This window comes from Eupeodes corollae, chromosome 1 (assembly GCF_945859685.1).
Source record: "Eupeodes corollae chromosome 1, idEupCoro1.1, whole genome shotgun sequence".
NCBI classification, from domain to species: domain Eukaryota; kingdom Metazoa; phylum Arthropoda; class Insecta; order Diptera; family Syrphidae; genus Eupeodes; species Eupeodes corollae.
Window position 1 is genome coordinate 15,979,776 of NC_079147.1, and position 20,824 is coordinate 16,000,599.

Genomic DNA, 20,824 nt, shown 5'->3' on the forward strand with positions numbered 1-20,824 from the left:
AGAGCTTGACTCGCTCAGGAAGGAATGCAGGAAACTTTTCAACCGGGCCAAAGCTGCAAGACTAGCCTCTCATTGGGACTCCTACAAAGAATCCCTAAGAATCTACAAGAAGGCACTAAGGAAATCCAAGCGATCTTCTTGGCGATCCTTCTGTGGCATGATAGAAGAAACTTCTGAAGCCTCTAGGTTACGGACAATTCTTTCAACTAATTCAGCTATGCCAAGCTGCTTGAAAAATGCAGACGGCTCCTGGACTAATTCAAGTAATGAATCGCTGAACCTACTATTGGACACTCACTTTCCTGGTAGTTCTCTTACTGAAACTTGCAACAGCTTTGCACGTTCAAGTTCAAATACAACTTATCCACAAGGTCTGATCACAAAGGATAAGCTACAATGGGCTCTCAATAGCTTCAAACCATTTAAAGCTGCAGGACCAGATGGAATAATACCAGCAGAATTACAAAAAGCTTCTGATATAATTGCACCAATCATTGAGGCAATTTTTACCAGCTGTCTTTAGCTGGTCCATGTTCCCTCGGCATGGAGAGAAGTTAAAGTTGTTTTTATACCTAAAGCAGGTAAATGCTCCCAAGTTAATCCTAAAGATTTACGACCTATAAGTCTATCATCATTCCTTCTTAAGACCCTGGAAAGATTGATTGATATCCTTTTAAGGGCACGTATCGATACAAGACTTCTGTCTTCGTCTCAACATGCCTACTGTAAGGGTAAATCGGTGGAAACAGCGTTACACACTTTAGTACGCACCATCGAATATTCCTTCCATCATAAAGAGTTCACTATGGTTGCTTTCCTTGACATCGAAGGTGCCTTTAACAACGTGGACACATCTACAATCACTTCTGCACTGACATCTCTAAATGTAGAGAGTTCGCTTCGGGAGTTAATTCATTTAATGCTTACTAGAAGAATAACTCTTCTAGCAGACGATTCGTTAGTAGAGGGACACCGCAAGGTGGTGTTCTATCCCCTCTCCTCTGGAACCTAGTGGTGAATGAAATCCTAACTAGTCTGGATGCGGAGGGTTTCAGAGTGATAGCCTATGCGGACGACGTTGCTATAGCAGTTTCAGGAAAGCATCTTAATATCCTAAAAGAACTCTTACAAAATGCCTTGGACAGACTAATACTCTGGGCTGATCGGTGTGGACTGGGTGTTAACCCACACAAAACCGATCTGGTCTTATTTTCGAGGAGATACAAAATTCCATTTGTCAACCCTCCTTACATTAAAGGAATCCAATTAAAATTCTCAGACGAGGCCAAATACCTAGGTCTTGTCTTAGACAAAAAACTAAATTGGAAACGCAACATACAGGAAAGAGTCAAAAAAGCTACTGTAGCTCTCTTTTCTTGCAAAAAAGCTATTGGTAATAAATGGGGTTTACAACCCAGAATCACGCATTGGCTATACACATCGGTAATCAGACCGATTTTAACGTACGGTGTGGCAGTATGGTGGACTGCTTTAGAGAAAGGTATAAACAGGGATAAGTTGAATAAAGTTCAACGTTCAGCCTGCCTATGTATAAGCGGATCGCTTCGCACGACCCCGTCTGCGGCACTGGACACCTTCCTCTACCTTACACCTCTTGACATATTTAGTAAACAAATAGCTGCAAGCTCTGCTATCCGCCTCAATGCTTCGTCGCAGTGGACTAACAACAACATTGGCCACTCCGTAATTCTAAGGTACTTAGAATCAATTCCAAAGCACACAGACTACACCATCCCCCAACTACAATTCGATAGGAATTTCCAGATTTCTATACCTACCAGATCTTTTTGGGAGGATAGGACATTCTTAGAGGATGAGTCAATCCACTTTTACACAGATGGCTCAAAGACCAAAGAAGGGGTTGGTGGTGGTGTGTACTCTGAACGACTGAAATTAAGTCTCTCATTCCGCCTTCCCAATCATTGTAGCGTGTTCCAGGCGGAACTTTTGGCGATTAAGGAAGTCTTGTCTTGGCTCAAAGAAAACGTGATATCAACATCTGATATCCGTATTTTCTCCGACAGCCAGGCCGCTATCAAATCTCTGGACTCAGTCTCTACAAACTCTATAACAGTCCATAACTGTCGATCATCTCTAATGGAGATGGCACAACAGTTTAATATTCACCTTTGCTGGGTGCCGGGCCATAGAGACATTCCAGGTAACTGTAAGGCAGATGAACTCGCCAGGAACGGTACAGTACAACCCATCCTACCACGTTTGGCAAGTACTGGCATACCAATCGCTACTTGTAAACTGCTACTAATGCAAGACGCTGTGAGGAGGGCAGGTACCAGGTGGACCAACATCACCACGTGTCAAGCCACAAAAAACATCTGGCCAACACTGGATTTAAAACGTTCAAGGTGCTTGCTCTCTCTAAGCAGATCGCATATAAGCTCGATAATAGGTGTCATAACCGGACACTGTCTAATAGGAAAGCACGCCATGAGACTAGGCTTCTCAAATGACTTTTGCAGAAGCTGTATGGACGACGAAGAGGAAGAAACGGTTCTTCATCTTCTCTGCACATGCCCTGCTCTAGCTCGAAAACGCAAGAATTACCTAGGAGAATTCTTCTTTAACGATCTAAACGATCTATACGATCTAAATCATATCGGGATAGTCAGCCTCTCACGTTTCGTAAGAGACTCTAACTGGTTCCATTGAGCTTAGAAGGAAGCCTCAAGATTCATGTGGTATCACAATGGGCCATTAAACTGGCCTAAGTGTGTCCGTTCCATCTTGGACAGCCACTATAACCTAACCTAACCTAACACCAACAGAAATAATTCTTGAAACCAAAAACTTCAAAGTCTGTAATATAAAAGTAAACCGTTCTGGAATATTTCAAAAATCATTAAAAATGCAAACTAATATTCCTGCTCCCAGAAGTGACAAACTTTAATAGTGTAAAGTTTTGAACTTAGAAAAAGCGAATGCTTTAGAAAATGCTTTTTTACTCCAGTCACTCGAATCATTAGTGAGAAACTATGGTTGATGAATCTCTTTTCTATATTGAAAACAGCGTTATTGAATAAAAGAATGATTTCATTTTCAAAATAGATATTTGTGATGTTTTGAAAATCTTTATTTAAAAAAACTCCCAAAGAGTGGAGTAAGGTTGTTGAAGCAATTATTTAAAAGTTGTTTAAAAATTAGTTACTTTCCTACGAAATGGAAAAAAGCAAAAATTATTTCCTTATTAAAACCCGGCAAAAGTGCTTGCGACCCTACTCAATATAGAACAATAAGTTTATAAAGTTCACTCAGCAAATGCTTTGAATTATTGATTAAATCTTAAACGTAAATCCAAATAACGTACTGCTTCCAGAATAGCTTGGCTTTAGAGCTTGTCACAGTACTGTTCAACAAATTAACAGAATAACACAAAATGTTACAAATAACGTAAGCTCTGGAAAAGTACCGGTCTTTTATTTTTAGAATTAAAAATTTAAAATTTTCTTATATGCATACAAAAATTGTAAAGTCCTTCCTTTTTGAGAGGCAGTTTCAAGTTTCTGTGAACAATGAACTTTCCGATTTTTTTCACATAAATGCAGGAGTACCTCAAGGGTCTGTTATTGGGCCAATTTTATATATACTATAAACATCCGATTTTCCGAATTTAAGATACTGTGAAAATGGTATTTTTGACACTTGAATTTACGCATCGGATGCACTTGGTTCCGTTATTGAAACCAAGTTGCAATACGATCTACATAAATGTAATTAATTCATATTTGAATGATTGGAAAATAAAAATAAAGGGCGTCGTTTTTTCTTTATCAAAATATTCGTAACAATATTTTGTGTAAGATACAAAATATGAAGTCAATATCTTTCTTTGTATTCATAATACTTGAGTCGAAAAAGATTACTTATCAGTTTTATCTTGTTTCTGTTAGTTTTCCTGTTTTTGTTTTATAAAAGTTGTCAGTTGAATTTTTCTAAAAAAAAAACTGAAAATTGCCGACGATATTTTGCGTACGATGAAATAGTTTGATTTCAAAATCTATTTTTGTCAACGAGATTTTGAAGCCAATAAATCTAAAATCTAAAAAAAGTACGCAAATTTGGTAAAAATTGATATTCGGTTCTTGATGTCTCTCAAATTAATTTCATTCATCCAATATGTACAAATTAAGAAATGCTAATTTCGACTAAAAATCTACTTAACAAAACTTAATTTTCAAACTAAACTATTTCTTTACATGAAAAATATTATTGGTAATTTAAAATTTTTTAAGAATAATTCAACTGACAACTTTTTAAACCTTTGACGAAAACTTACAAACTTTTAAGCAAGATAAATTGACAGACGGGACGGAAGTTACCAGTGTGAGTCGCATCCCATCCTCTTTTTTATTTTTTAAGTTAAGTTTAGTTTATTAGTGAAACAAAGTACCTATACTTTAATAATTACTTAATAATAATGTATATAAAACTTTAAATTTTGAACATTACCACCAGCAAAGTTATTTAAAATTAACAATAAATTTGATTTAAATAAATATCTACTAACATATAAATCAATCATGTAGCGAACATTATTTGTTTCTCTTAAACTCCTGAATATTGGTTCATTGGCAGCATACACTGTTCTATAGTATGGAACATTAAAAAACAATTGGTTTCGAAGAAATCTCGCATAACATTATTCCCAATTAGAGCTAAAATTATGTGGTCTGCTAATATGTCACATACTAATATAATCTCGGTGAATTTTCTTTGTATGTTAAGAAACAAAATACCAAGTAATTTACATTTCGTTTCATAGGAAGAAAGATCTATGTCCCATTGAAGTGTTCTTAATACAACTCTTGTAAAACGTTTTTGGATATTTTCGATTCTAAATTAATCAAGAAAATATCAAGGATTATAGATTACACTGCGGTATTCAAAGTTTGTCGCAAAATATAAACACTTTAATGTGTGTGAATCGGAAAACTCCCTTGATTTTTAGTTGAACTTCCTTTAGCAACTAAAAAATGTACATGCTTTACAAAGTCAAGTTTTTTGTTGTTTATAGATAAAATTTATTAGAAAACGGTTTCGAGAGAATGTTAAGCTTTGGCATATGTAAATGTTCAAACAGAAAAAGTTAGTTTAACACCAGTCCGATAAGAGATCAAGATCTTATTGCAGAAGAAAATATAATTTATACGAACATACTGAATTTTCGAGCCTCATATGTGGACACTTTTGTTTTTTAACGTAACATCGAGAATAAAATGAGCTTCGTCAAAAACGATTACCCTTTAACCAAAATTGTTCTTTAATTCAAATTTGTCTAGAACTTGTAAGCGAAAAATACCAGATTCATTTCCACCAAAACTTTTATTTGAAAAATTATTATATAACCCACTTTGGAAATAAGTTTTTATAGTTCAAAACGTCTCTCAAGCTCAAACAACTCATTTCGTTTCGAGCAAATGTGATACTTATTTTCTGTCAAGTTTTATAGCCGCAAACAGCTATTAGTGTCGAAATAACATATAAATCAATCATGTCGCGAAACCACTAGATGGTGTTGTAGGTTTGTAAGCCTCAAATTAAAAATTATTTCTAAATAACAAATATTATATTGTCTTATAACATAAAACTCAATCGTGAGTTTAGACTTAGGCAGGTCTCCTTACTGGACTCTAGAAAAGTTTGTTTCCTTATCAGATACATTCTTTTAATTGCTATAGATGTAATATACTAAAGAAAAGAACAAAGATGATTGTATTCTTACTACGACTGTTATAATCTGAGGCCTTTATAAAAGTACACATTGAATAACAACCAGAATTAAAATTTTCATAAAGTCTTACTTTTTGAAATTAAGAATATAACTTAATGACAATTTCTAGACTTTTTTTATCCATCATTAAAGAATCAATCAATTTTTAATTCAAATGTGATTTAAATGGTCAAAAAATCAAACATAACTTAAAAAATGCATTTAATGTATCCTTTGTTTGAATATTTCACTTCAAGCTAATTTTGTATTAAATATATTCCAATTAAATAAAAATTCTAATACCTGTTAATTAAAAAGACCTTACAGTTTATAATGATCCCATTTGAATTGTTTGTAAAAAAAACAACACCATCAATTATTTTTAAATTTTTACTACATGTAAAACTTAATAAACTTAATTAACGAATTTCTTTAGGCGTTTATCAAACAAAATATACAAAATTGCAAAATTGTGGTACAAGCATTTGAATAAATTGCCAACTCTTGTGGTTTCATTGATAAACGAAATTAATTGGTTCGCTCTATGTGTTGTTGGTCCTTTCCTATCCTATCGTTATATAGTATGTTGAGGTTAGAAGTTATGAATATAACGAAGTGGTTAAGAGTAAAAGGATAAACACCCACGGAATATTCGATAACATAGAGATATGAAGCTTTTCCGTTCTAGATATAGGAACGTAAAACCGGAAGCTTATGGTTGGGTTAATCGTGGGAATTCGTTACAAAGACGGGAATGGGAAAATATTTCGAGCATAATACTTTGAACAAATTGTTTTTACATGTTATAACGGTAATTATGTAAAATAAAATTGGTAATGGAGAGGAATTTTTTTAATTCTTATAAATACTTTAAAATGAAAGAGATAAAATTTACATTAATGAGATGTTTAACGATTTTGGAAAAAACTCTTGGCCAACTTTGTTATTTTGCTACTTAAATCCATGATGCTTTTTTAATTTAATTCTTGAAGATGTTACGTTTTTTTAATCCTTTGTTTTTCCGCTTAAAATTATTTGGAACAAGGTTTTTAGAACAATTAAAATAATTTTTCAACAACGCGTTGAAACTGTTAAAAGTTACTACCAAAATGGTGATCGTTTAGTAGTCATAGTTTGTAAAACATGTTTTTGAAACAAAGGAATTATTTGAGCTGCTCGGACAAGTTTGTAATGTGAAGAATCGAAAATGTGTGCTTCACCCAAGAACAACTAGAGTTATCGTTGCTGTAGCCCGTACTCTATTCGATTATTTGTTGATCTATCCAATAAGGGATAACACATTCGAAAATTATCGAAGAATACCGGTTTTGAGCTATGACTAATAAGTTTTATTGGCAGTAATTGAAAGATATTAATGAGGACTACAGCAAATTTTGTTTTCAAAAATCACTGTTAGGTAAGTGCCACAAAGTCAACGAAACAATCACAACCCTACAAGAGTTGCGATCTGCACATTTAGACTATTTTCTTAAAGGTCGCGTAATAATTGATAACGTTTTCTTCAGTGCTCTACGATCTATTCAAAACTCTTAAGATAGAATTGTTGAAATTATTGACGGCACAAAGCCGCAAATGTGCAAATTAGTTATGGAGAATTTCGCAAGTACATGTTGCATGATTGTTAGTGCGTTGGACTGTCATGCCAGAGGTCTTGGGTTCAATTCCCAATCTGCTTGTAATTCTTGTCATGAAAAGATCTTTCTCAAGTTAGCCGTTCGGATTCGGCTTAAAAGTGTAGGTCCTCTCTCTCCCTGACAGTTGTAAGTCATTAGGCCCTAGCTCTTAACGGACTGTTGCGCCACCTAATTTATTTTTATTGTTAAGCCCGGAAGTTTATTTCATGACCTCTGACTTCTATATTTTTTTAAAGCAGACAGAAATTAAATACGTGATTGTCGATCAAAGTGTCTTTAAAACCTTACGTAAATATGAAAGTACACTGCCGAATCTTCAGCTGAGTCCTTGAAAGTACTGATAGCAAATCATTTTCCAGGATATATTTTAGTCATGAATATAAGTTAAAAAGTTGTATGGTGAATCTTAAGCTTAAGCGGTGTCAGGAAAGTTCGTTACAGTGATTAGCGAAATAGGGTTAAGAAAGTTTGCATTTCATTTCTCCCTGCAGAAAAACTTTTATTTAAAATTGAGACCATCAATCGAAGAGGATTTTGTGGAAGTACTTAGCTCCTGTACGTTCATTTTGTCATATGGATCGATTGTGTGGTGGTCTTCACTTAGCAAGAAACACAAAATTGAGAAACTAAAGAAGGTTCAAATGCCTAAAATGTTATTCTGCACCATCTAGCAGTAGATCGACAAATTGATTATTTAGTTTCGTGCAGCGCGCTAGAGCTTAAAGAATCAAACTGTTGGTTTTCCATACCCTTTGGACATGGCAACACTAATGAACTGATTGCTGCGGATATTTTTGCGACAATTACTGAGTACTACACCTCGGAACTGAACCTCAGTAAATATTTTAAAGTCGTCTTTCCTGCCAGAAAGGATTGAACAAATTGCATGGTAAGAAAACACTTCGATGCCACTATCGTTACTGAAGGGTCAAAGATGGAATGAGGTGTGTACCTAGGTCGAGAATCTTCTACTAGTCACTAAATGTATTCAAGTTAGGATACTTGATTGGGCCAGTGTATTTCTAGCTGAATTACTAGCAATCAGAGAAGCATGAAAAATACTTAAATCAAAATTACACCAACATAGAAACAACCGTGTCACTCTTATTTAGGTTCCGAGTGGGATTGATGGAAAAGAACGGTCCCATGAGTTGGCCAGCAAGAGGTTCAGCCTTTCATAGCTCCCTTGTAAACATTCCTTTTGGAGCTATGAAGGTCAAAATTTTCTTTGTTTTTGTGAAAGAATCCAATCAAAGATAGAACAGTCTAAGGGACTGTTCATTATCCAGGCCTGAATCGAACTAAAATGATGCTCTCGAACTTTTATGTAGACCCCGGCATGATAAAGCTAGGTTACTGGAATATGCACCAGACACTACTCGACGGGAGTGCATGTAGCAAAGTTGGGCATCTCTCACAATACTCAAAATGAAAGAGACAGTGTGGTTCACTTTCTCTGCAACTGTTGTGTTCTTTTTTTAAAATGTACGAGCACTTAAGGGGTTATTAATACTTACTTACTTACTTACTTAAGGTGGCGCTACAGTCCGGGACGGACCTGGGCCTCGACCAACAAGCGTCTCCAGCCAGCTCGGTCCCTAGCTAGCTGTGTCCAGTTTCGCACGCCAAGTTGGTTGAGGTCCTCTCCCACCTGCGTGCGCCACCTGAGTCGCGGTCTTCCTCTACTGCACCGTCCCTCAGGATTGGATTCGAAGACCTTCCGGGCTGGAGGGTTGATGTCCATCCGCTCTACATGACCTAGCCATCTAAGCCGTTGGACTTTAATTCTGCTAACTAGGTCAGTGTCGCTGTACAGCCCGTACAGTTCGTCGTTATATCTTCTCCTCCATTCTCCACCTATGCGTACGGGACCGAAAATCACCCGTAGAATTTTTCTCTCGAAGCATCCTAAGACGCTCTCATCTTTCTTTGACAGGGTCCAGGCCTCAGCGCCATAAATGAGAACCGGGATGATGAGTGTCTTATAGATGATGATTTTACATGCTCGAGAGAGGACTTTGCTTCTCAATTGCCTTCTAAGTCCAAAGAAGCAGCGATTTGCAAGAGTTATTCTTCGTTTGATTTAAGCGCTGGTGTCGTTGTCTGCATTAATAGCGGTGCCTAGGTAGACAAAGTCCTTAACTAGCTCAAAGTTATAGCTGTCCAATAACCATGGTGACGTTTTGTCCAAGACGTCGTCGTTCAGTGTCCTTTTTTGATGACAGCATATACTTGGTCTTGCCCTCATTGACCACTAAACCCATCTTCTTCGCTTCCGTCGCAATGCTCAAAAACGCTCTACTGACATCACGCTTTGATCTTACAATATCAATATCATCTGCGTATCCGAGTAATTGGATCGACCTTTGGAAGATTGTGACTCTAGTGTTGACGGTTGAGTTTTGCATAATTTTTCCAGAACGATGTTGAAGAAGTCGCATGACAGTGCATCGCCTTGTCTAAAACCTTGTTTGACATCAAATGCATCGGTAAGATCTTTTCCGAACTTGATAGAGCAGCGTGCATTCTCCATCGTCATTCTGCACAAACGGATTAGTTTGACAGGGATGCCAAAACTAGACATTGCTCGGTAGAGCTCTTCCCTATAGATGCTGTCCTACGTGGTTTTAAAATCGATAAAGAGATGGTGGGTATCGATTTGAAGCTCCTGGGTTTTTTCCAAGATCTGCCGTAGTGTGAATATTTGGTCGATAGTGGACTTTCCTGTTCTGAAGCCACACTGATAAGGACCAATCAGGTTGTTGACGAATAGCTGCAGACGTTCACATAATACGGCAGAGAGGATCTTATACGCAATGTTAAGGAGACTGATGCCTCTGTAGTTGGAGCAGTTTAGAGAGTTTCCTTTCTTATGTATCGGGCACACTGTGCTGAGATTCCACTCATCGGGCATGCTTTCTTCCGACCATATTTTGCAGATGAGTTGGTGCATGCTCCGTTCTACTACGATGTTCCCCTGATCGTCTTTACAGGCTTCGGTTCGTGGCTGGTAGCCTTGGGAGGGTTTTTTACCTTTTGGTAAAATTTACGAACCTCATTCCTGTTGTGACATCCCTCTATCTCCTCGATCGCGCGCTTCTCATGCTCTCTTTTTTTTCATCTAAGAAGCCGGTGTTCCTCTCTCCTCTTCTGCTCGTAGAGCTTACCAGCAGCTCTAGTCCTTTTGTGCAGCGCCGTTTTGTATGCCTCTTGTTTCGCTGCGTGCGCTTGCCGGCATTCGTCGTCAAACCAGGGGTTTCGCTGTGGTGGCCGTGTGAAACCTAGCACTTCAGAGGCGGCATCTCTGATGGCTGCAAGGCAATGTTGCCACTGGTTTTCAATGCTTAATGCAGGAAGCATAGGACTCCTTAAGAGGTTATTAGAGACTCGATCGGAAAAGGACATGGCAGTCTCTTGTGATGGTAGCCGTCTAACGTCGAATCTTCTCACAGTACTTCCTTGTTTTGGCTTGGATCGGAATATCCGTAGCTGTACCTTGGCTACAACGAGGTAGTGGTCCGAGTCAATGTTGGCCTCTCGGAATGTTTGGTATCCTGGATACTGGAGAAGTGTCGTCCGTCGATCGCAATGTGGTCAATCTGGTTGACCGTTGATTGATCAGGAGATTTCCATGTCCCCTTGTGGATATTGAGATGCGTGAACTGCGTACTAGCTACCAGAACGTCTCGCCCCGCAGCGAAATCGACCAGCCTGAATCCGTTGTCGGAGGTGGTGTCGTGCAGGCTGTATCTCCTGATTATGCCACCAAAGATGTCTTCTGTTCCTAGCTTGGCATTCAAATCTCCTAAGACAATTTTAATGTCATAGCCAGGGCACTGCTCATATGTCTTGTCCATAAGCTCGAAGAATATGTCTTTGGTGTCTTCATCTTTCTCCTTTGTTGGGGCATGCGCGCATATTAGGCTTATGTTTGCGAATTTAGCCTTGATGCGGATTGTCGTGATGCGCTCGCTCACACTGTTGAAACTCAAGACTTTTTGCCTGAGCCTAGTTCCAACAACAAATCCACACCCAAATAGACACTGTCTTTGTTCTCGGTAGCAGTCGCCGTAGTAGATATCGCAGTCTTTTAGTTTGCGTTTGCCCGGTCCATCCCATCTCACTTCTTGGATGGCTGTAATATCTGCCTTGCAGCAGTTTAGGGCTTCCGATAATTGTTCGGCTGCACGTGGTCTGTTAAGGGCCCTAACATTCCACGTACATATTCGAAGTTCGTTGTCCTTATTTCGTTTGCGTGGGTTGTCAACAGTGAATCCGTCCGTATCCGTGGGCAGGAAGTCACCCCGACGGCACAACCTCCAACCTAGAGGGCCAGATCCTTAGTATAACTCCAAGGAAGGGGAGCCGGATAAACCGCTCCTTACAGGCCTGGGCTCCGAATATGTCGAAGAAGCCCTATAAGGTGTTCACTAAGTAGTTCAACCTTACTGGAAATGTAGGCGCCACCATTGATTCTATCTCGAGAATTCGAATCCGCTGCCGCCTGGATAAGGAGAGGTGCCTTAGTGGGAACACCTCTCCCCCCCTCTCTCGTTTGCTGCCCCCAACAACTTTCCACTGGGGTTGGAACCCAATATCCAGTTGAGGTACTAGGCACCCGATGTTCACCGCGGGGAGGTGAGAGTAGGAGTTGATAGACAGAGGTGGGTTTTGAGAAAAACCTGTGGACGCTTGTGTCCTCTTGAATGCACATGTCTACCATTTGAACCATTACCATTATTAATACCAACTATAAAAGACTTAACCGAAAGTAAGCTAATGTCAAAACCGAACGAAAAGTTATCAGAAGTTATCGTCAAAACAAAAAGTAACCATAATGGATTCAAGGAAATTTAACGAAACTGAGCAGAACGTATTATGGTTAGTGACATATAAGTCTGCGTATTGGTTCGTTCCCTAAAGCTGGCTTAAGCTCTGTTAAGTCTATTATAGTTGGGCCTTTAACATGTTTACGTTTAATTGTTAGGAAAATAGGCAAGGATTTAAGAGGAGATACCGGTGCACATTCGTCTTAAAATTTTGAATATTAAAATGGAGGGAGTTGGTAAAGCATTTCACATTCTTGATATGCGGTTAAAAAATAATCTCTATAATAAGTGTACATCCTAAATTGAGCCTTAATTGTTTGAGGTGGGTTGTAAATTACAACTAGATCAGAACATTTGCAAAATTTCTTGCACCGTCGGATAATTTCGAAGCACCTAGCAGCATTTTTTTCGATATCCAATGTGTGATCATTCCATAAGAGGTGATTTGTCATACACATACCGAGTACTGAAAGTTGATTAGTTTCTTGAATTAAAGTGCCGCTTTAACGATTATAGGCAACATTGAGTTTTTGAAGCATTAAATTCTACCCGGTTTTTAATCCCCCATTGAAGTTCCATAATCGATGTACAAGGATGTGAATTTCGAAATGAATACGATAAGCTAAGGGTACTGTCATCAGTGAAATAGTTTAATGGATTAGAAGTGACATACAAGCCAGCGTTTATGAATATGATTAAGAAAGTTGGAGACAAAGCAGAGCACCTGGGGACACCAGCATTTATTTTATGAGTTTCAGATTTAAACCATCCAATACAATTTGTATTAAACGGTTTGAAAGAAAGTTTCTAATCCAAAAAAGAAGAGATTCATGCTAAACTCTATCAAATGCCTCTGAAATTTCCACGGCTTTTGAAATATTAACTGCAATAATCTTACTGTCTCCAAAACGATGTAAAAATGTGTTACACTATTCGTTGAGATAAACCATAAGATCACTAGTGGACCTATTGCTATAAAAGCCATACTTCCATTCACTAAGAATCTTTTGTTTTTCTATATATGTCTTTCGATTCGCTCGGAGATTAGTAAAAATGGAAAAGCTTGCGCAGTGGTTTTGCTAGCGTTAAAGAACACATCTGCAGAACAATAGTAGGATACCATACAGGCCAGCAGATTTGTGTAAGTCAAGGTTTTTCAGCACTCTTGCGACTGCATGAGTGCAAGAAAACAAATTAACATCAAACTATGCTGCAAGCAAATTTTCTTTAACAATCGATCTTATATAGGAAGTGTCATTGTGGACTAGACCTGGCAAGTTCTAGAATGTAAAACGGAAGGGCATTCATTAAAAATCTTGATGAACTTTCCGAGATGAAAATTGAGGACCTGATTTTATTTTTGATAGCAACGTGGCGCTGGTGTCGTTCATTTTGTGAACATAAATTAGAAAAGATTATCTTAAATCTAAGGGAGGACGGTTCCCAAAAATAATGTTTTTAAATTTTGACTGAAAACCATACAAAATAAGTCCATATAAATAATTAAAATTAGTAAAGTTAAAATAAACACTTCAAAGATAGATGAATGATATCCTATGTGCCTCAAAACATCAAAAAGACTTAAACCAATAAGAAAATTGACATTTTGCTTTTTCATTCACAAATTGTCTAGGCTTTATATTTGCTCATTAACCTTTAGAATTTTTATGGTTTCCTTTCCAACTTGTTAAACAATGTAATGAAATTAATTTTTAGAATTCTGACATTTTAATTGAATATCGCACCTTTATATATGGTAGATATTTTTATTCAGGTGTATTTATTAACTGCTAGACGAACAAACAAAACAAAGAAAAAGAAAAAGGCAGAATTTCAAGTTAGTAATGAAAAACGGAATTCCCTTTTGGGATTTTGTTATTTTGTATATCAAAATCCTTTCCAAATAATTATTTCGGTTTTCTCCTTAACGCTTTACACGTCTTCCCAATTACTCTAGTCATCTAAAATTCCGACTGCTCTTCAAAACATGAAAATAAATCAAAAGGTTAATTCAACAAACAACGATTATGAAGTTAACAAACACAAGAAAGTATATTTATAGATATTAATATGTATATTTAATTTATGAATTATTTTCTATATCAACCATGATATTATTAACAAGAGGGCGGGTTGGTGGTTTCTGTCACGCAATTTTATGAATATAATATAACATTTGTAACCTCTTCTTTCTTCATTTGTTTCAAAGGGAAATGCTGTGACATTAAGTTTATTATTATTTGGACTTGAAGTAGGTATAACCTTGACATCCAAAAATATTTGCCGCATGAAATAAGAAAATAGAGAAAAACAAATTAATATTTTAGTAAATAAGGGAAATGTCAACGTGGGTCTTTTGTACTTCTAAAGTTTTAGGGTAAGGGTTTAAGGGTGTTTTTTCGCTAAACATCACTTAAAAATTATTATGAAACAATTCTCATAGTTAAAGAACCGATTATACATATTTGAGGTTTCCGATTGTGAGGATTCGTACGTTCTAAACATCAACCCCGGAATTTACATAATAAGCAAAACGTGTATAAATATTTTCGTTACTTATACTTAATGGAAAAAGCATGGAGCGAGCAGACTAAAATAAAGCAGTAAATAAATAAAAAACAAGAATCGTTTTGACATTTTTAGTTTTTTTGAAAACACAGAAATTGCATTAATAATTAATTTTGTGAACTATAAGACATTACAAATCTTACTGAAGGAAATTCAAATCCTACAAAATTCAGTACGTCTAGAGTCTAGACAAGGTTTAAAATAACTTCTTCAATTATGAATGTCACATCCAAGTATAGGGGCTTGGATTAAAGTTAAGTTCCGAGAAGTTTTGCAGCATGTTTTTGGTTGTCAGATAAGGAATAACTACTGATTGATTCTAATTTTGTGCTAGACTCTTGCATATCGCTCCTTCTTTGGACTTAGAAGGCAATTGAGTAGTAAAATCTTCTCTCGAGCATCTAAAATCAACATCTTTAAAATGCTCATCATCAAGGGCGGATGCAGATTTTTAATAGGGGGGGGAGGGTACCTACTTAACATACAGAACAGACGAGTTTTTACTTACCGCTTAAAAATGTTCTCGAAGGAATTCTAACAAAATTTAAATAACATAATGTGCAACCCTACCTTAAATGTACACATTTCAAGGGTTAGAGTGACAACTTTAGTTATTAAATTATTTTACAACTCTATTGCCCAACAAGGTATAGTCTAACATTTTAATTTAGTAAAGTATTCCAAGATTCTAAAAGTTTTCTAAATATGCCATATAAAATAGCAAAAAACAATAGTTAAGAGGGTTTTTATTGATTTCATGGAGAAATTGTTTTGAAACTTTGCTTTCTTTCAAAAAAATATATATTTTTTTTCGTTGCCATTTTTATTAATGCGAAAAACGCTACAAAAATTCAAAAAACCCAGAAAATGAGAAAGAATTTGATATCAAGAATTTTCTGTTTTTTTTTTTGACGTAGTTTTTTCGGACTCAATTTTCGGGAGTTTATTATGACTATCGCTGCCAGTCTGTTACTCGTAGATTGGAGCTGATGCATCATCTTAAAGCAGTCAACAAAATTTTAAAATTGTAGAGAGACAAATGTTTGGTTCTTGAATTTAAGGAAATAAGTGCATTTAAGTACATAATTTATCTGAATATAAAATAAAAACAAACTAAGGTAAACAAATAAGCTGGGAATAAACTTTTGTGTGGCAGTCACTAAAACTAAACACGTTTTGGAATCTCTTGTCACTTCAGTTCTCAAGAGATTTAAAGCTTTGATACTATCAGATATGAAACGTGAATTGTGTTTTTCAATTAGACATTAGTTTAACAAAAATGTCACTTTTGGTGTTTTCGGGACATTTAAGTTCTTGAAATTCGTTTTTAAATCTCAGTTCTAAAACATGTAAAGGAAATTTTCTTCAAAATGTAGATTTCTTTAATTTGTTACTACCTTAAAAGTTGTATTCAACAAAAAATCAATTTTTAAAGAAACATAATGCCCGGGTGCAGTACCTGCAAAAAAAAAGTTCTCAAAAATTTGAATGCCATTAAAAAAAAGAGGTTGGGATGCGACCCACACTGATAACTTCCCATCCAGTCTTCCGATTTGTCTTGCTTAAAAGTTTGTCTATATGTACTCGTATCAATTTCTACCAAATTTTGTAGATTTTATTTTTTATGAAAAAACGGACTGTTGGATTCTTATATAAAAATTACTGAATATTGCAAACAATATTTTCTGTGAAATAAAATAAGTTTGAAGCCAATATGTTTAAGTTTTGAAAAGCTATTTGAGCCGAAAGAAAATGTTTACCAAGTTTTAGTATTGTTTTTTTTTAGAGTTTTATTTTTTGTAAAAAAATTGTCAATTCGATTTTTTTCAAAAATTTATTGAATGATAACAACAATATTTTTTGAAAGATAAAAGTAGTTAAAGGCCAAGTCGAAAATCAATTTTTAACAACTTTTATACATTTTTGTTTAGGTTTCTATTTTTTGTAAAAAAAACTTTCAATTCGATTTTTCTCAAAATTTGTCCTAATGTTGAAAACAATATTTCTTATAAAAAAAATTAGTTAGAAGCTATTATCTCAAATTTTTGAAAAGATATTTGAGTCGAGAATCAATTTTTACCAACTTTTGTTAGGTTTTTGTTCGGTTTTTAATTTTTTGTAAGAAAACTGTCAATTTGATTTTTTTCATTATTTTAATTAATGTTGACAACAATTTTTTTTTGAAAGATAAAAGCAAATTAAAGCCAATATCTTAAAGCTTTGAAAGATATTTGAGTCGATAATCAATTTTTACTAACTATTATTAATTTTGTTTAGGTTTTTATTTTTTATAAAAAAAAACTGTCAATTCGATTTTTCTCAAAATTTTATAAGATGTCAAAAACATTATTATTCGTTGCACAAAATTGTTTTGGAGATGAATTAATATTTTAGTCATAAAATTTTGGAGGTGGACATTGTTTTTTTCAGTTTTTTTGATTTATACAAAAAACCGTTAAATGGATTTTTTTCACAAAATATACTTCATTGATATAACGTTACAATGTATTATATAAAATTTATTACAAGCCTCTAGCGTTTTTGGTTCGTAAGATGTTTAGGGTTAACCATTATTTTCACCTTTTTTTCAAACTGCTATGGTAAAAAAACGACCCACGCAATTTTCTTGAGAGCCATCGATAAGAGCTTGCATTGAAAGACAAGATTATTAAAATCTAATTTAGTTCTTGAGAAAATTTATTTACAAAATAATGGCTTTATAAAGGCTTATCTTCTGGAGCAACAATAAAATATGTTTTTCTTGTGAAAAGAAGCCGAATTAAGAAAAATATTAGAGAAAGTTCTTAGAAAATCTATCGGTTAATTTCTGAAAAAATTCGAATTTTCGAATTTACTCCAAAATATTTGTATGGGTACTGCTAATCGGCTTAGTTTCAATCGGCACAGTGGTTTATGCTTTAGGGGCCAGGACAGACAGACAGACGGATGGAATGGGGGACCCACTTTTTTTGACTTTTCTAACATCGTAATGTCATGCTTAATTCGAAATCTTTTACGAATGCAATACTTGGCATATACACAGTTAATATGTGTCGCAAGTAAACATCAAATCAATGTTTACTATTTATGTGCATACAAAAAATAAGATAGAATTGAAGGCCAGTTTCAGGAATTTAAAGGGATCTCAATATAAAATTGAAGATCTCTTATTCAAGTTTAATAAAAAAGCCTGAATCTTTGCACTTTTTCTTGGAAACATATTTATGAAAATAATTTTAAGCATTACTCAAGTTACAAAAATTTTAAATGTTTTTGACAACAAACCACTTTTTGGTGAATGTAGTTAAATTACTAACAAATCTTGACTTACACAACTAAACTGCTTAAGCCTTATGGCTCATATGACTCCCCCTTTTTTTTGGAATAGGACTGAATGTGAGATTCATATTAGGTTCTTAGTACAGCCCTCAGTTAAAAGTGGTCCTTTTTGCAACAAAGTTTAGAAAGTAAAATACAAATTTAGTTTTCATAATATACAAAAAATAAATAATTCAAAACATAATAGGGGTCATATCCCTTTATTCAATACGATTAGTTTTGAATTGAAGGGAATTCCTACAAAAGTACAAACAAATTATCTTCAAGGGGGAGGGGGGGCCATGACCCCATCGGGATCCGTCTACATTGATGGGAAGTGGAGTAGAAGATACATCGACGAACTGAATGGGCTGTAAGGCGATCCTGACCTGGTTAAAACAATATAAGACCAACAATTTAGATGGCTGGTCATCAACGCTCCAGCCCGTAAGTTCTTAAAATCTTATCACGAGGGAGCGCAGTAGAGGCAGACTGCGACTCAGGTGGTGCACGCAGGTGGAAGAGGACCTTAGCTAACTTTACGTGTGAAACTGGAGCTAGCTAGCTAGTGACCGACTCGGCTAGAGACGCATGGAGGGCCAGGTCCGCTCCAGCTTGAATCAAACCATGAGTTTTCTCTGGGTTTGATAGATTTTACCCTTTTTAAAATATAATTTTTCATTTTTATTTATTTAAATGTCCATTTGTTTCATTGCAAAAACATTATTAAGATTCAATTGGAGTTTTAAAGTTAGCGCCTTTTTAAAATCTATATTTTAACAATATTTTTGTTTATTGTTTAAAAAATATGAATATTTTTGTTGTTGTGGTTCTTTACTAAAGATCCATATTGTTCGTATTTCAAAATTTTATATTAAAAAGATCGTATTTTTCAATGCCAAATAACAATGCCAAATCATATTTGTAAATCCTAACTGTATTTTTTTATATTTCAGATTCAGCAATTGAAGGCAGATACAAAAAAAGTGATATAAATTTTCCACAGGTATGCACAACCATAACCATTAAAATTACAGTGGACGTCCAATATAACGAATGGCCGATATAGCGAATTTGCGATATAACGAACGCTTTTGAAATTTACATTAACATCTCTAAATAACGAACGATGATAAAAATTTGCTATCCGATATAACGAACGCGTATATATATATTGCCTTAAAATGATTTTTTTTCTTGCCATTGTGATCTGTGCATATATTTTTATGTCAACACATAAGTTTATTCTCCTACATATGCATGTGTGTGCGCCAAAGGTTCAAAACTATAACAAGCTTTCTGTTTTTCGTTTAGTCTTCGCATCACCTACTAAAAATTTTGTCTTAGAATTCTTATTTTTTGGTTTGGCTATCGCTTTGCAGTTTTGAATTTTATGTACGGTCTTACACACACATATTCAATGACACGACGGCAAGATAATGTTAGCAGTTAAATAGTGTTTTTTTTGTTTAAAGTCTCGTCTGGTTGAAACGCTCAGTAATAATTTTGTAGATTTAGTTTTGTGTACAAAATATTAAAATGAATACAAAATCTCAACGTACTCGGCTTTCATTAAAGGACAAAGTCAAAATTATTGATGAGTGCAACAAAGGCGTTTCACTTAAGGAAATTTCAATAAAATTCCGTGTGCCAAAATTATTAATAAATCAACCACTTACTTAAATTTTTTTGAATGGAAAAGTCGATCGATATAACGAACGCTCTCGATATAGAGAATGACCTCGAACATTATATCATTCGTTATACTGGACGTCCACTGTATGTTAATTTACATCAGTCACATTTTCCTTAATTTAATATTTTTGAACTTAGAAACTCAATATAGTCTGAAAAAAAACAACTACCTGCTGAAAATTTAAAAACATACAGGGTGCCACGTAAAGGATTGTTCAAATTAAACACGGTAGTAGGCCAAAAACTTGGTAGATTGTCCATCAAGCATCAAATCGGTTTTTTGATGAAATTTGGAATAAAACTTCTTTTAGTAGTCGTTTCCCTCACCCTGTCCACAAATTACCTTTGTTGGACAAGTAAATTTTGGTAAAAAAGATTTGGAGGACATTTTTATATTGAACTAGCGGCTCGGTACGTGCTTCGCTACGTATAGGGCTTAAAAATAATAATAAATACAATTTATTCATACCGAAACATATTTTAAATTTCTAGCTATTTAAAAGTCCAAATGATATATTGTTTATATTATGTTTATCAGTTGGAATCATAGGGATACGCTTTATGAAACACACTTCTCCTTTTGATTTACCAGTTAAGGTTGTAGCTTCATTCAAACTTGGCAACCATTTTTTCAATGCCAATATGGTGCTATTATATATTTTTGGTGGATTAATGTTTCGCAATAATGTAATCAAAGAACCAATTTTCAGATACAATACAATACGGTTCCAATGAATTTAAAAATTCAATTGGATAATTCAGTGCCTCATCTTGATTCATAACACTGTCAATTATGAATGTTTTCCGGTGCTAAAATGGTGCGTTCTCTCACCCAATCAAGATTTCTGTAATTCTGAAGAATATTCGGAAAAACACAATTAATTAACTCATCTGTATGCTCCATTGTACAAAAATTGTTCGGTAAAGTGATCAATCCGTTGGTACTGTCGATTGATATTTTGCATTCACCAATTTTTAACAGTTGTTTTGATAACTTTTGGGCAGTTGCA

At 35.1% G+C, this 20,824-nt stretch overlaps 1 protein-coding gene across 3 annotated transcripts in view; it reads left to right on the plus strand.

Moving 5' to 3' along the window:
- The window catches only part of LOC129938341 (mucin-2), a 304,608-nt gene that overhangs the window by 72,236 nt on the left and 211,548 nt on the right, over positions 1 to 20,824 (plus strand). For all 3 annotated transcript variants that reach the window (XM_056045829.1, XM_056045828.1, XM_056045830.1), the window contains exon 3: positions 19,076 to 19,125. In XM_056045829.1, the coding sequence (XP_055901804.1) occupies positions 19,076 to 19,125 (50 nt within the window). The remainder of the gene's footprint in view (positions 1 to 19,075; positions 19,126 to 20,824) is intronic.